At 48.0% G+C, this 14,382-nt stretch overlaps 1 protein-coding gene across 1 annotated transcript in view; it reads left to right on the top strand.

Moving 5' to 3' along the window:
* The window catches only part of LOC310648255 (SNF-related serine/threonine-protein kinase-like), a gene marked incomplete at both ends in the record, with an annotated part of 102,200 nt that overhangs the window by 80,788 nt on the left and 7,030 nt on the right, over positions 1–14,382 (top strand). Inside the window, one exon of the mRNA XM_083376001.1 lies at positions 13,955–14,086. Coding sequence (XP_083232127.1) covers positions 13,955–14,086 — 132 coding nt within the window. The remainder of the gene's footprint in view (positions 1–13,954; positions 14,087–14,382) is intronic.

Genomic DNA, 14,382 nt, shown 5'->3' with positions numbered 1-14,382 from the left:
CACCTGACCTGAACCCCATAGAGAATCTATGGGGCATTGCCAAGAGAAAGATGAGAGACATGAGACCGAACAATGCAGAAGAGCTGAAGGCCGCTATTGAAGCATCCTGGTCTTCCATAACACCTCAGCAGTGCCACAGGCTGATAGCTTCCATGCCATGCCGCATCGAGACAGTAATTGCTGCAAAAGGGGCCCAAACCAAGTACTGAGTACATATGCATGCTTATACTTTTCAGAGGTCCGATATTGTTCTATGTACACTCCTTGTTTTATTGATTGCATGTAATATTCTAATTTTCTGAGATTGTGGATTTGGGGTTTTCATGAGCTCTATGCCATAATCATCACAATTATGACAAATCACGGCTTGAACTATCTTGCTTTGCATGTAATGAGTCTATCTCATATACTAGTTTCCCCTTTTAAGTTGCATTACTGAAATAAATGAACTTTTGCACGATATTCTAATTTTTCGACTTTCACCTGTACTGCTTTCATGCCAATTTAATCAGAGCAGACTTGGAGTTCATTACTACCGGTATGCTTTTCCTAATAAAGTCTGGCATTAGAGATTGCAATGTCTCAGGTGTGTTTGCTTTGTTGGGATCATCAGCAAGAGTTGTGACAATATGCAGTTAGTCCTCAACTTATGACTGGTTGCTTAGCATCCATTCAAAGTTATGCTGGACCTCCCCGGGGCAGATAGATACGACCATATCAAAGTATAAAACAAAAATAAAATACAGAATTTAATTTCAGGGTAAAATAGGTAAAAGAAAATATAGTAATAAAATACATACAGATGATATAAAAAGTCTATACACCCCTGTTAAAATGCCAGGTTTTTGCAGTTGTGCAAGGAAGAGTGCGCAAAGATTCCCAAGGCAAGATGTGCCATGGTGATAGGCTCCTACCCCAAAAGACTGAAAGCTGTCATAAAATCAAAAGGTGCTTCAACAAAGTATTAGTTTAAGGGTGTGCACACTTATGCAACCACATTATTGTACATGTTTTTGTTTTTATTTTCCCCCCTAAAAGATTCCAGTTTGTTTTTCAATTGAATTCTACAGCTTATATGTTACATTAAAGATGGAAAAAATTCTGAAGTGATTTGTCTTGGTCTGATTTTTTTTGCATCTCAAAAACCTGTAATTTTAACAGAGGTGTGTAGTGTCTTTATACCCACTGTATGTGGTAAATACAAGGAATGAACATTCAGATAAACACATCACCTTTACAAGATACCCCAATCTGTTCGATGTAACGGGTTCTTAGCTCAACTGGCTTAACTTAGTAGTTCTACTGACGCTGCATAGATTAGAACCCAGGAAGAAACTGGACAATCTGTGATTCATATCCAAGTGGGCTGTTCTTTCAAGTAGGGATGTTACGTATCTAAGCCTAAGAGGGGCATACTGTATAACTGACAATCAAACAAAACATAAGCAATGTCTTTGATGGCTGGAGCACTGCATATATACACGTCCTGTCATGATATGACAGGTGGTGGAAGGACCCATATTTGGTCATGAAATCCAACAGCTTGGCTCTAGAATAGGCCTTTTATGATATTGTGTCAATCTCATTGACAGGCATTTTTCAAATTGTAAAGTAGCTTTGTTCTTAGCTAACCAACTTGGACGTATAGTCAAGGCTATGGTCTTCCCAGTTGCAATGTATGGCAGTGAAAGTTGGACCATAAAAAAGGCTGAGCGCCAAAGAATTGAGGCCTTTGAATTGTGGTGCTGGAGAAGACTCCTGCGAGTCCCTTGGACTGCAAGGCGATCAAACTGGTCAGTCCTAGAGGAGATCAGCCCTGACTGCTCTTTAGAAGGCCAGATCCTGAAGTTGAAACTCAAATACTTTGGCCACCTAATGAGAAGGAAGGACTCACTGGAGAAGAGCCTATTGCTGGGAAAGATTGAGGGCAATAGAAGAAGGGGATGACAGAGAATGAGGTGGCTGGATGGAGTCACTGAAGCAATAGGCGTGAGCTTAAATGGACTCCAGAAGGAGGTAGAGGACAGGAAGGCCTGGAGGAACGTTGTCCATAATGTTGCGATGGGTCGGACACGACTTCGCAGCTAACAACAACAACCAACTTGGAAGATCTATTTTTTGCTAGTAACTCCATGTCAGTTTGAGCACTGATGTCTAGGACATCATGTCCCTTGCCTGGGAGGCAGTTGAGAGTGACTCTTTTGCTCTAACTCCCCCCTCTTTTCTCCTCTCCCCCATGGTTTTGGAAGGCCCGGGTTACAACCACTGTGGGAGGGTGGTTGAGACTTTACATCTGCTACCTCCTAGAGGTGAGAGCTCTAGGTGGTATTGCCTTCCCCGGTTGTATGTTCCAGGCTGCTCCCCGGTTCTAACCGTCGTGAGAGGGCGGGAATCGACCTGTCCCGGGGTTACCCAGCTCTAGTGGCAGTGGAGCTGGGTTTGCACTCTGGACATTCTCCTTCTATCTTGAGATCCTCCCGTTTCGATCTGGGTCTGCCTTTTTCTGCCGGATTGGTCTAACAACCACCATGCGTCTGACTTATCCGAGCACGGTTTTGTTCGCCCTCGGGGGGCCCCCCATCCTGGGTGCGACCCGCCTCACTCTTTACATTTCCTCTTGATGAAGGGCCCGATTGCTGGGACCCTGAGAGATGGTTGGGCAGGGGCAGGGGCCTCCGATATAAATTTAATAAGAGGCCCCTGATTACCTTTTTAGTCAAATTTTTTGTGGGGTTAGGGAGGGGGGAGGGTCGTGGTTGGCTGGAAATGGGGGGTAATCCACCAACCGTTGTTCAGGCCAGGCCTGGGACAGATCGCGGGGGGGGGAGCCGGGGTCTGCTGCCTCCGGATCTCGGGAGCGGGTCGTGGGACTTCCTATTCCCACGACGTTAGGGAATGGCAGCAGGTGTATGAACAGAGAGCCATATCGATATCCGGGAGGGCATCCCCGCTATCTACAAGCGGTGAGGCGCTCCGACCCTCTGTCTTCACCCCAAGGCCCCGGGAGAGAGGATGTGCAGCCACCTGAGTTCCGGCTGGTTTACTTGACCGCCAGGTCCATCGTTAATAAGGCTCCTCTCGTCCGGGATCTGGTTGAGGGTGAGCATGCGGACCTGGCTTGCATCACGGAGACCTGGTTGGGCCCAGAGGGTGGTATCCCCCTGGTTGATCTTTGCCCACCAGGCTTCCGGGTGCTACACCGGCCTCGGACTCAGGGTAGGGGTGGGGGAGTGGCTGTGGTTATGAGGGAGACCTTATGCCCGCAGGAGGCCACCGTTCTTCAGATAGTCGGGTGTGAATCTCTCTTATTGAGGTGTGGTCCTAGGGCGCAGCTGGGCTTGCTGCTGGTGTACCTTTCGCCTAGTCGCGCAGCAGCAGCCCTGCCTGAGCTTCTCGATATCCTCTCAGGGCTGGTGATTGAGTTCCCCAAACTCATGGTTTTGGGTGACTTCAATCTACCATCCCTGGGAGGATCATCTGAGTTAGCTCGGGAGTTCATGGCTTCCATGACGGCCATGGACCTGATGCAAGTAATTCATGGACCGACTCATGTGGGAGGTCACACCCTGGATTTGGTTTTTCTATCTGGACGGTGGTTAGGTGATCTTGGTGGGGGCTCCCCAATTGTTATGCCCCTGTCATGGACCGATCATCATCTCATGCGGCTGGTCTTCCGTTTTGCCACTCCCCACCGTGGGTGTGTTGAGCCAACTAGATGGTTCCGCCCCAGGCGCTTAATGGACCCTGAGAGGTTCCAGGCAGTGCTGGGGTCCCCACCTGCCTCCTCTGCTCACAGCTCGGCAGATGCCTTAGTGGAAGCCTGGGAAAGGACGGCCACGGAGGCACTTGACCGAGTTGTACCCTTGCGGCCCCTGACCCGGCGCAGATCCCAGTGGGCTCCATGGTTCTCCGCGGAGCTCCGGGAGATGAAGCGTCGGAGACGGGGCCTAGAGAGCGGTTGGAGGTCCAGCCGATCTGAATCCGACCGATTGCGACTAAGAACCCATATTAGGTCTTATCTCGCAGCAATAAGGGTGGCGAGGTCTAATTACTTCGCTACCCTTATCGCGTCCGCAGATAACCGCCTGACCGCCCTGTTTAGGGTGACCCGCTCCCTCCTCAATCAGGAGGTGAGTGAGGAACCCTTGCAGGGGCGTGCCGAGGAGTTTAGTCAACATCTGTTGGATAAAATCGCTCGGATTCGGACCGATTTGGACTCCGACTGGGCAGAGTTGGACGATCAGGACACGGGTGATCTTGTCAATGTGATCTGGGAGGAGTTCGATCCTGTAACTCTGGAGGAAGTAGACAGGATTATGGGGAGGCTGAGCTCCACCACATGTTTATTGGACCCGTGCCCTTCCTGGCTGGTTTATGCAGCCCGGGAGGGGACACGAGGCTGGTTCCAGGCGGTTATATCTGCCTCTTTGAGTGAGGGTAGTTTCCCCACCGCCTTGAAGGAGGCGGTGGTGAGACCTCTCCTCAAGAAGCCTGCCTTGGACCCAGCTGTGTTAAATAACTTTCGTCCGGTCTCCAACCTTCGCTTTCTTGCGAAGGTTGTTGAGAGTGTGGTGGCGCATCAGCTTCCTCTGGTTCTGGATGAAGCGGATTATCTAGACCCATACCAATCGGGCTTCAGGCCCGGGTACAGCACAGAGACGGCATTGGTCACGCTGGTGAATGATCTCTGGAGGGCCCGGGACAGGGGATATTCCTCTGTCCTAGTCCTATTAGACCTCTCAGCGGCTTTCGATACCATCGACCATGGTATCTTGCTGCGGCGTCTCAGGGGATTGGGAGTGGGAGGCACGGTACTTCAGTGGTTCTCCTCCTATCTCCTGGGACGCTCGCAGTCGGTGTTGTCAGGGGGGCAGAGGTCGACCTCGAGGCCTCTCGCTTGTGGAGTCCCTCAGGGGTCGGTCCTCTCGCCTCCTGTTCAACATCTACATGAAACCGCTGGGTGAGATCATTCGTGGTTTTGGAGTTGGGTATCATCACTATGCTGATGATACCCAGCTTTTCATTTCGACCCCAAACCACCCCAGTGATGCCCTCGACGTGATGTCCCGCTGCCTGGAGGCGGTTCAGGTCTGGATGGGGAGAAACAGGCTTCGACTCAACCCTGACAAGACCGAGTGGCTGTGCGTACCGGCATCCCGGGATATTCAGGATATCCCATCTCTCTCTATGGGGGGGGTGAGTTATTACCCCCCGTAGATAAGGCTCGCAACTTGGGAGTCCTCCTAGATTCACAGCTTTCTCTAGAAGACCATATAGTAGCTGTGACTAGGGGGGCCTTCGCCCAGGTTCACCTGGTGTGCCAGTTGCGGCCCTATCTAGACCGGGATGCCTTATGTACGGTCACTCACGCCCTTGTGACCTCGCGTCGGGACTACTGAAACGCTCTCTACATGGGGCTACCCTTGAAGACCACTCGGAGGCTCCAGCTGGTACAGAATGCAGCCGCGAGAGTTGTGTTGGGAGTTTCCCGACACTCCCATTTTACACCTCTGCTCCGTGAGCTGCATTGGCTTCCAGTTGTCTTCCGGGTGAGATTCAAGGTGTTGGTAATGACCTACAAAGCCCTACATGGCATGGGTCCGGAATACCTTGGGGAGCACCTGCGGCCGGCGTCAACTTCCCTCCGCCCAGTACGCTCCCACAGAGAGGGCCTCCTCAGGGTGCCACCGGTCAAAGAATGTTTTTTTTATTTAAAAAGTTTTACAATACATTTTGACTTTAATCCCCCCCTCCCCCACCCCTATCTAACCCTCCCTATCCCTCTCCCCCATTCCCTCCTCCCCCCCCGACTTCCCAGAGCTAAATACAGGGTATAAAATCGAAAAACAGACATAAGCACCCCTATGTTATCAACAATAAACTATTAATTCTATCTCCCTCTAGCTCATATAAAATGAATACAAACAATATTAATATTGCAAATAAAGTAAAAAAGAAAAAGAGGAAAACAGAAAAAGAGCTTTACTCAGAATAGATTTTCTTAATCCCAGTCCTTATTCATATTAATTTCAAAAAAAAGAAAAAAAACTTTCACCTACTATTTACATTCTCCCACCTTTCTCTAATTTCTAAACAAATTCTCAGTTACGCGCCAAAAGCGCCTATCTCTGTTAACCTTAATAATCTCCAACCAAACTAAACTATGATCAAAAATAGTTCTTGCATGTATCACGCCAAATGTCTCGCAGTTCCAAATCATCCTTGAGTTCAAATAAAAAGAGTAAAAAAAAGGTTTAGGCACTCTCTAAGACAACTTGTTGTTAATTAGGAGCTTACGTACCCATTCTTAGTTCAACACATACTTTTAGTCCATAACCCTAATATACTTTTCTAGCAAGCGAATAACATCAATCTTAAATTGTGTTAAATATTAAACAAACTTTCTTTCTCCTCTATGATAAATTTAATCCATTGACATTCTAATTTAAAAATTTAATCAGCAATCTTGACGCCCCAAAGCTTTTGGAGCACGTCTGTCATGACCCCCATAACTTCTTTGGACCACGCCCCTCCCACAGCTTCACTGTAAGTACGCTTTGGAGATTCCATAACTTTCTGCTGGTCTTGCTCTCGTCTCGCTCTTCTTAGGGCGGCACGCGTCATCCTCTGGCCTCCTGCAGCAACCGATGAGACTGTAACTTGATCCCCTCCAACACCATTGTCCTCTGTCGGTCTATCTGCAACATCTTGAAGCTTTCCCTCGCCGTATCCCTTTACAGCTTCCAAAAATGATAGGGGGGTTGCTTTTAACACATTGCTATAAAAATCACGTGCCTTGGCCACAGTAACCAGACGATGTCTTTTACCTTCGTGCGTCACCACCAGTCCAACTGGAATCTCCCATCTAAACTTAATATCACATTTCTTAAGTTCCTGTACTAGAAATGCAAAATCTTTCCTTCTCCTTAAAATCTTCGGAGGAATCTCTTTTAAAACCAAGACTTCTTGCTCAGCCACTACCAATTTAGTATCATAAGCAGCTTGAATGACTTCATCTCTAATTACTCTCTTTGTAAAATAGACCACCACATCTCTGGGTAACTTCCTCTGTCTTGCAATCCATGAATTTACACGAAAAATTTTGTCCATATTTCCCTCAATTTCAGATGCTGGCTGGCCCAATACCCCTTCCAGAGCCTCAGAAATCAGCTGCTTTAAATTTTCTTTACAATTCTCCTTTAAACCCCTGATTCTAATAGCATACTGCATCTGATGATACTGAACAAGGCTCAATTCTCCGTCCATTTTATCCCTTATATTTTCATTTTCTAATACCTTTGCTTCTAATATAGAGTTCTTTTGACTGAGATCCTCCACTTTTACATCCAGCTGTTGCACACATTCAGCTACAGATTCAATCATAGACAACATGTCCACCCTCATTGCTCTAAACTTCTCTTCCATCTTCTCCAGTTTCTCCATTTTCTCCTCCATTTTCTCCTCCAGCTTTTTCAACTTTTCATCCATCATGTCAGACATCAATTGTGAATGCTTTCCAAGAGCATCTTGTAAATCCTTAAGCGTCAATGCCGGAGGAGGTGCAGGAGGAAGCAAAGCTTGCAATGAGGTCTGTTGCACCAGGGAAGACCCCGCACTCCGAAAAGCTTTAGAAGTTTTAGCCGCCATCTTCCCCCACTTTCACTTATTGCGCACTTTCACTTTAAAGCTATAAAATCCATTGAGCTAGAGAGTAAAGATAAGAGTCCACATCACCTTGACCTCCTGTACCGCTCTGCCTGCATCTTGATAATCAAAAGTATTTCCTTTTGGCAGGGGTGGTTGCTAACGCCTGGCTCTGCTCCAAAAATCCCGGAGCAGGGGCGCTGCGCAGCTCGGAGCAACCCAGGCTTCGGGGGGGCTCATCCTTCAGCCACCCAAACTCTCAGCTCAGGCGGCCCCGGAGAGCTCAACCCCTACCTGCGGCCTCACCCCCTCCTCTTCTCCCGAGGAGGGGGCTTCAAATCCATCTAAACAGCTGATCGGCGCTGTTTACGATGGAAAAACACAGCTGCGGAGCGGGCAGCCCAAAAACGGCTGTCTTCGGCGTCGCGTCGCCACCGGAAGTCTGGTCAAAGAATGTTGACTGGTGGCCCCCAGGGGGAGGGCGTTCTCTGTGGGCGCGCCGGATTTATGGAACCACCTTCCGGTCGAGCTCCGGATGGCGCCTGACCTCCGCTCCTTCCGGCGCGATCTCAAAACCTACTTTTTCGAACAAGCTGGCCTGGCCTGATGGGATGGGGTTGGGTTTTATTAATCTGTTTTAACTTACTTTTTAATGTGTTTTAACTTATTCATGGGCATTTTGTTTAATCGTTTTTAATTTTTGTATCTTGTTTTTTAATATGTATTGCCTTGTTCACTGCCCTGAGTCCTTCGGGAGAAGGGCGGTATATAAATAAAATTAATAATAATAATAATAATAATAATAATAATAATAATAATAATAATAATAATAATAATAATAATAATAAATACTGAGTGGAAAACCTATACAGGTAGTCCTCGACTTACTAATGTAATGGAACCTACCCATTCCATTTGTAACTCGAGGATTCGTAGGAGTGAATCTTGTACCTTGAACAAGATCACTCCCGGCTTTTGCCCATGCATTCGCTAATTGAATGTGCGGTTTGTTAAGTATACAAGAGGTATCTCAGGGTGGGGAAGGCCATGGGGGGGCTAGTGATGGAACAGGCCCCCAAGGCCTCCCTGACCCATTAAGATAACTCATGCTTCCCCCTTCCTTCCTGCTGTGCCGGACTCACTTACCTTGCAAAGATCTGTCTCCTCTCTGCTACGGTTTCTTTGCCTTTCAGGGAGAGTCGATGGAGGCTCCTGGGAGTGAAAAGTGTTTGCAGTGCCTGCTCCTCCCCAACTCCTTTCTGCCACCACCAGAACACTTTTCACCCAGAGACCTGATGGAGACTGAAAGCTTTATCATTGTGCAAGTGGGGCACTTGGAAATGGAGTGAATCGCTCTATTTCCAAGCGTCCCATTTGCAAGCAGATGAAGCTTTCAGTCTCTCTCAGTTCTCTGTCCAGGCGAAAAGTGTTTGGGCGCCTATGGGGTGCTTAGAAATGGAGCGAATCACTCCATTCCCAAGTGCCCCATAGGCAGCCAAACACTTTTCGCCCAGAGGGAGACTGGAAGGTTTGTCTGCCTGCAAATTGGGTGCTTGGAAACAGAGGGAGTCGCTCCATTTCCAAGCACCCCATTTGCAAGCAGACAAACCTTCCAGTCTCCATCAGGTCTCTGGGTGAAAAGTGTTTGGGCGCCTATGGGGCGCTTGGGAATGGAGCAATTTAATCTGTTTCCAAGCGCTCCATAGGCACCCAAACACTTTTCGCCCAGATGGAGAACTGATGCAGACTGGAAGCTTTGTCTGCTTGCAAACAGGGTACTTGGAAACTGTGCGAATCACTCTGTTTCTAAGCACTCCATAGGCACCCAAACACTTTTCACCTGGACAGAGAATTGATGGAGACTGGAAGGTTTGTCTGCTTGCAAATGGGGCGCTTGGAAACGGAGAGAATTGCTCTGTTTCCAAGTGCCCCATTTGCAAGCAGATGAAGCTTCCAGTCTCCGTCTGGGCGAAAAGTGTTCCGGTGGTGGTGGAAAGGAGTTTGGGGGGGGGGAGGAGCAGGAGACACGCATCACAAACACTTTTTGTGCTGAGAATGAAAGTTTCTGGGGACCGTGATCTCACAAGAGTTCAGGCACCCATTCTCTGCAAAAGAGGATGGGTGCCTGAACTCGTGTGATATTACGGTGCCCAAGAGCTTCCACAGACTCTCCTCTCCCTCAAAGGCAAAAAAACCGCAGCAGAGAGGAGAGAGATTTTTGCAAGGTAAGTGAGTCTGGCACGGCAAGATGGGAGGGTTAAGCAGTTGTGGGGAGGGGGGGAATAGGGTAAATGTTGCAGAATGATTGTAACTCGGGGATTACCTGTACTGTGAAATAACTTTGGTAAATTGGCTTACCCAGGAATTGGGCTGAGCCATACTTACCTGTTGTGCTAAACACATTTTGGGTAGCCTATCAGAGTCTATTGAATGCCAGTATGTGGAAACTTTGTTAGTTGCCTACAGGTGAAACTCAAAAAATTAGAATATCGTGCAAAAGTTCATTTGTTTCAGTAATGCAACTTAAAAGGGGAAACTAATATATGAGATAGACTCATTACATGCAAAGCAAGATAGTTCAAGCCGTGATTTGTCATAATTGTGATGATTATGGCGTACAGCTCATGAAAACCCCAAATCCACAATCTCAGAAAATTAGAATATTGTGAAAAGGTGCAATATTCTAGGCTCAAAGTGTCCCACTCTAATCAGCTAATTAAGCCATAACACCTGCAAAGAGTTCCTGAGCCTTTAAATGGTCTCTCAGTCTGGTTCAGGAGGAATCACAATCAAGGGGAAGACTGCTGACCTGACAGTTGTGCAGAAAACCATCATTGACACCCTCCATAAGGAGTGAAAGCCTCAAAAGGTAATTGCAAAAGAAGTTGGATGTTCCCCAAGTGCTGTATCGAAGCACATTAATAGAAAGTTATGTGGAAGGGAAAAGTGTGGAAGAAAAAGGTGCACAAGCAGCAAGGATGACTGCAGCCTGGAGAGCATTGTCAGGAAAAGGCCATTCAAAAGTGTTGGGGACTTTCACAGGGAGTGGACTGAGGCTGGAGTCAGTGCATCAAGAGCCACCACACAGAGACGGATCCTGGACATGGGCTTCAAATGTCATATTTCTCTTGTCAAGCCGCTCCTGAACAACAAACAACGTCAGAAGCGTCTTAACTGGGCTAAAGAAAAACAGACCTGGTCCGTTGCTCAGTGGTCCAAAGTCCTCTTTTCTGATGAGAGCAACTTTTGCATCTCATTTGGAAACCAAGGACCCAGAGTCTGGAGGAAGAATGGAGAGGCACATACTGCAAGATGCTTGAAGTCCAGTGTGAAGTTTCCACAGTCTGTGTTGATTTGGGGAGCCATGTCATCTGCTGGTGTTGGTCCACTGTGCTTCATTAAGTCCAGGGTCAACGCAGCCGTCTACCAGGAGATTTTGGAGCACTTCATGCTTCCTTCCGCAGACGAGCTTTATGGGGATGCTGACTTCATTTTCCAGCAGGACTTGGCACCTGCCCACACTGCCAAAAGCACCAAAACCTGGTTCAATGACCGTGGGATTACTGTGCTTGATTGGCCAGCAAATTCGCCTGACCTGAACCCCATAGAGAATCTATGGGGCATTGCCAAGAGAAAGATGAGAGACATGAGACCGAACAATGCAGAAGAGCTGAAGGCCGCTATTGAAGCATCCTGGTCTTCCATAACACCTCAGCAGTGCCATAGGCTGATAGCTTCCATGCCACGCCGCATCGAGGCAGTAATTGCTGCAAAAGGGGCCCAAACCAAGTACTGAGTACATACGCATGCTTATACTTTTCAGAGGTCCGATATTGTTCTATGTACACTCCTTGTTTTATTGATTGCATGTAATATTCTAATTTTCTGAGATTGTGGATTTGGGGTTTTCATGAGCTCTACGCCATAATCATCACAATTATGACAAATCACGGCTTGAACTATCTTGCTTTACATGTAATGAGTCTATCTCATATATTAGTTTCCCCTTTTAACTTGCATTACTGAAATAAATGAATTTTTGCACGATATTCTAATTTTTCGAGTTTCACCTGTATATTCAAAGCATAGCAACTCCCTTCCTCCCCCTGACAGTGCAGGTCACATTACCCAATTAAGCATCAGACAATTATTATGAGAAAGAACCTTCAGTTTCCAAAACAATCTCTACAGCTGCATATACAACCCACATTCCATTCTCCTCCTCCTGTCTGTGTTGGCAAATCAAGGAAAGAAAGAATCTGAAACAGCATGGAGTTTTTTTCCAAACTTGACACATTGTGCGATTATTGAATTTACTGTAATAATGCACTAGTCTTTAGTAATCAAGTGGCCATTTGTCAAGATGTGTAGAGCAGGGCTTTTCAACCTTTCACCGATTGTACCACTTTTAGAATATGGCAATATTCAAGTACCACCAGTCGCCTAGCAAGGTGTCAAAAACTTGACACCCCCCCCAAAAAACCCCCCGGAAAAAAGTGATAAAGTACAGGTAGTCCTATCCTTTAATATCTCTTCCCCCACCCCCTTCAATATCATCTCTTTCCTCCCCTTCAGCAGAACCCAGGCAATGCCTCGCGCAGCTCCAGGTGAATCTCTGCCTGAAAACTCCGTTAGGCCGCCTGACACCCCAATCATCTGGAGCTGCGCGTGCTGATCCTGGGCTCTCCTCAGGACCCTCTACTTTTATGCCCCGGGAGCAGCTTGCCTTTCAAACCTTAGATATCTAACGGAAGGGGAATCCCACTGCAAAGACACATCTCGCAGAGTCTCCGCCAAGCGATGCCTGTGCTCCACTGCTGCGGAAAAAGAAGCGCTGCGTTTCCTGCCAGTGCAGGCAGCCCAGGTTCTGCGAGAGGCCGAGTGGGAACAAAGCAGCCCTCGGTTCTGCGCTGCAGAAAAGCCACAAGTGCCATTGTCTCCTGGGCTCCTGCCCAGCTCGCTTGCGGAAAACAGCAGCGGCGTGGTCGGAGGAGGGGGCCCCAAGGAAGGCGCAGCAGGTTGAGGGGAGGGCGGTGGCAACAGTTCTTTAAACATGACGCTGGCGGTGGTGACGACAGAAAGAAAAAGGGCCGGACGCCCCTGCACCTCCTCATCATGCGTTCAAGGCTGTTGAGGAAAGGGCAGGAATAAAAGCAGAGCAGAGGGAGGAAGGCGGCCGAGACAATCGCCCCGTGCGCGCTTCCTGGAGTTTGCCTTTACACTGCCTCTAAAGCGGCGAGTTAAAAAAAAAACCCGAAAAGATGGGGGGGAGGAGAAAGGCGATCAGTCAGTCAAGAGCCTGGCTGTTTCACACTTTAAGCCCGCGATACAGGCAACACCGTGCGCTTCTCCCAGCCCGGAAGTGGAAACTGGTGGATGGGCAGGCCAGCCATCGCGGAAATGGGGAAGGGTTAAATGCTGTGAAACAGTGGGGGGGAGTGAGTCAGGCGGGCGCATTTCTCCCTCCACACCCACATTCTGTTGGCTTCATCTGGCACGCGTCAGCAAAACAAACGGCCTCAATTCCCACCTGCTGCCGTGGGATGAGTCCTCTGGGAGGGCATGCGCCATTTGGCCACTTTGCTTTCCCCTCTGTAAAGTCGAGCGCCTCAGGAAGAGGAGAGGGGGAAAAGTCTTGAGCCCTGGGAGGCAATGTGAGGGCTGTGAGGGGTATCGCAAGGTCATGGGGGAGGGGAGAGGAAAAGAAGATGGAAGAGAGTGATGCAACAGAGAGAGAGAGAGAAGGGGGAAAAGAAGGAGGGGGCGATTGTGATGTTGGCACTCAGGGCCGTGACACGAGCAGTCTCAAACCCCTTCCTGCCAAGGGAGTGGACGGCTCTGTCCCCTATCAGACTCGCGCTTGCTTGTGAAGTAAGAAGAGGGGGGGGACGGTCAACATGGATCCCACTGGCCCGCATGCACGAGAAGAAGTCAATCCAGTTACTGCATAATGTGTCCCTGGGGAGGGCGGGGCCTTGCTCTGCACTTGCGCTCTTTGCGCGCCCTCCTGCAGGGCACGTTCAGTAGGGTTTTTGCAGGCTGCTGCCAAGCAGCATGTTTTCCACAAGCAAGTGAGCTGGGCAGGAGCCGAGCGGGGGGGAGGAAGGCGACCAAGACACTCGGCCCATACCACCAGCCAGGTGCTTGCATACCACTGGTGGTATGCATACCACGGGTTGAAAACCCCTGGTCCAGAGTACAAATTTCTGTACTGAGGTACTTTTCCACTTTTCTGTTAAGGAACATGATACGTTCTGTTGGTGTTATATCCAGTTTGTGGAAACGATTAATATATGTTTCATTTCTTCAGGGCTCTGGAAACTAACAAATACAATCATATCACTGCTACCTATTTTTTACTAGCAGAGCGGATTTTAAGAGAGAAACAAGAGAAAGAAATACAAACCAGATCAAGTCCAAGCAATATAAAAGCACAATTTAGGTAAGAATTAAGATTCTACAAATTGTACAATTTATTTATTTATTTATTTACAGTTGCAAGAAAAAGTATGTGAACCCTTTGGGATTACGTGGAGTTTTGCATGAATTGGCCATAAAATGCACTCTAAACGTCATGTAAGTCACAACAATAGAAAAACACAGTCTGCTTAAAATAATACTACACAAACATTAGCTTTTGTCATGTTTTAATTGAACATCAGATGGAAACATTCACAGTGCAGGGTGGAAAAAGTATGTGAACCCCTAGCCTAATGACTTCTCCAAGAAATAATTGGA

The sequence above is a fragment of the Vipera ursinii genome (genome assembly GCF_947247035.1).
Source record: "Vipera ursinii genome assembly, chromosome: W".
NCBI lineage: Eukaryota > Metazoa > Chordata > Lepidosauria > Squamata > Viperidae > Vipera > Vipera ursinii.
The sequence above is the reverse complement of the archived record's forward strand: the minus strand, read 5'-3'. Positions and strand labels throughout refer to the sequence as shown.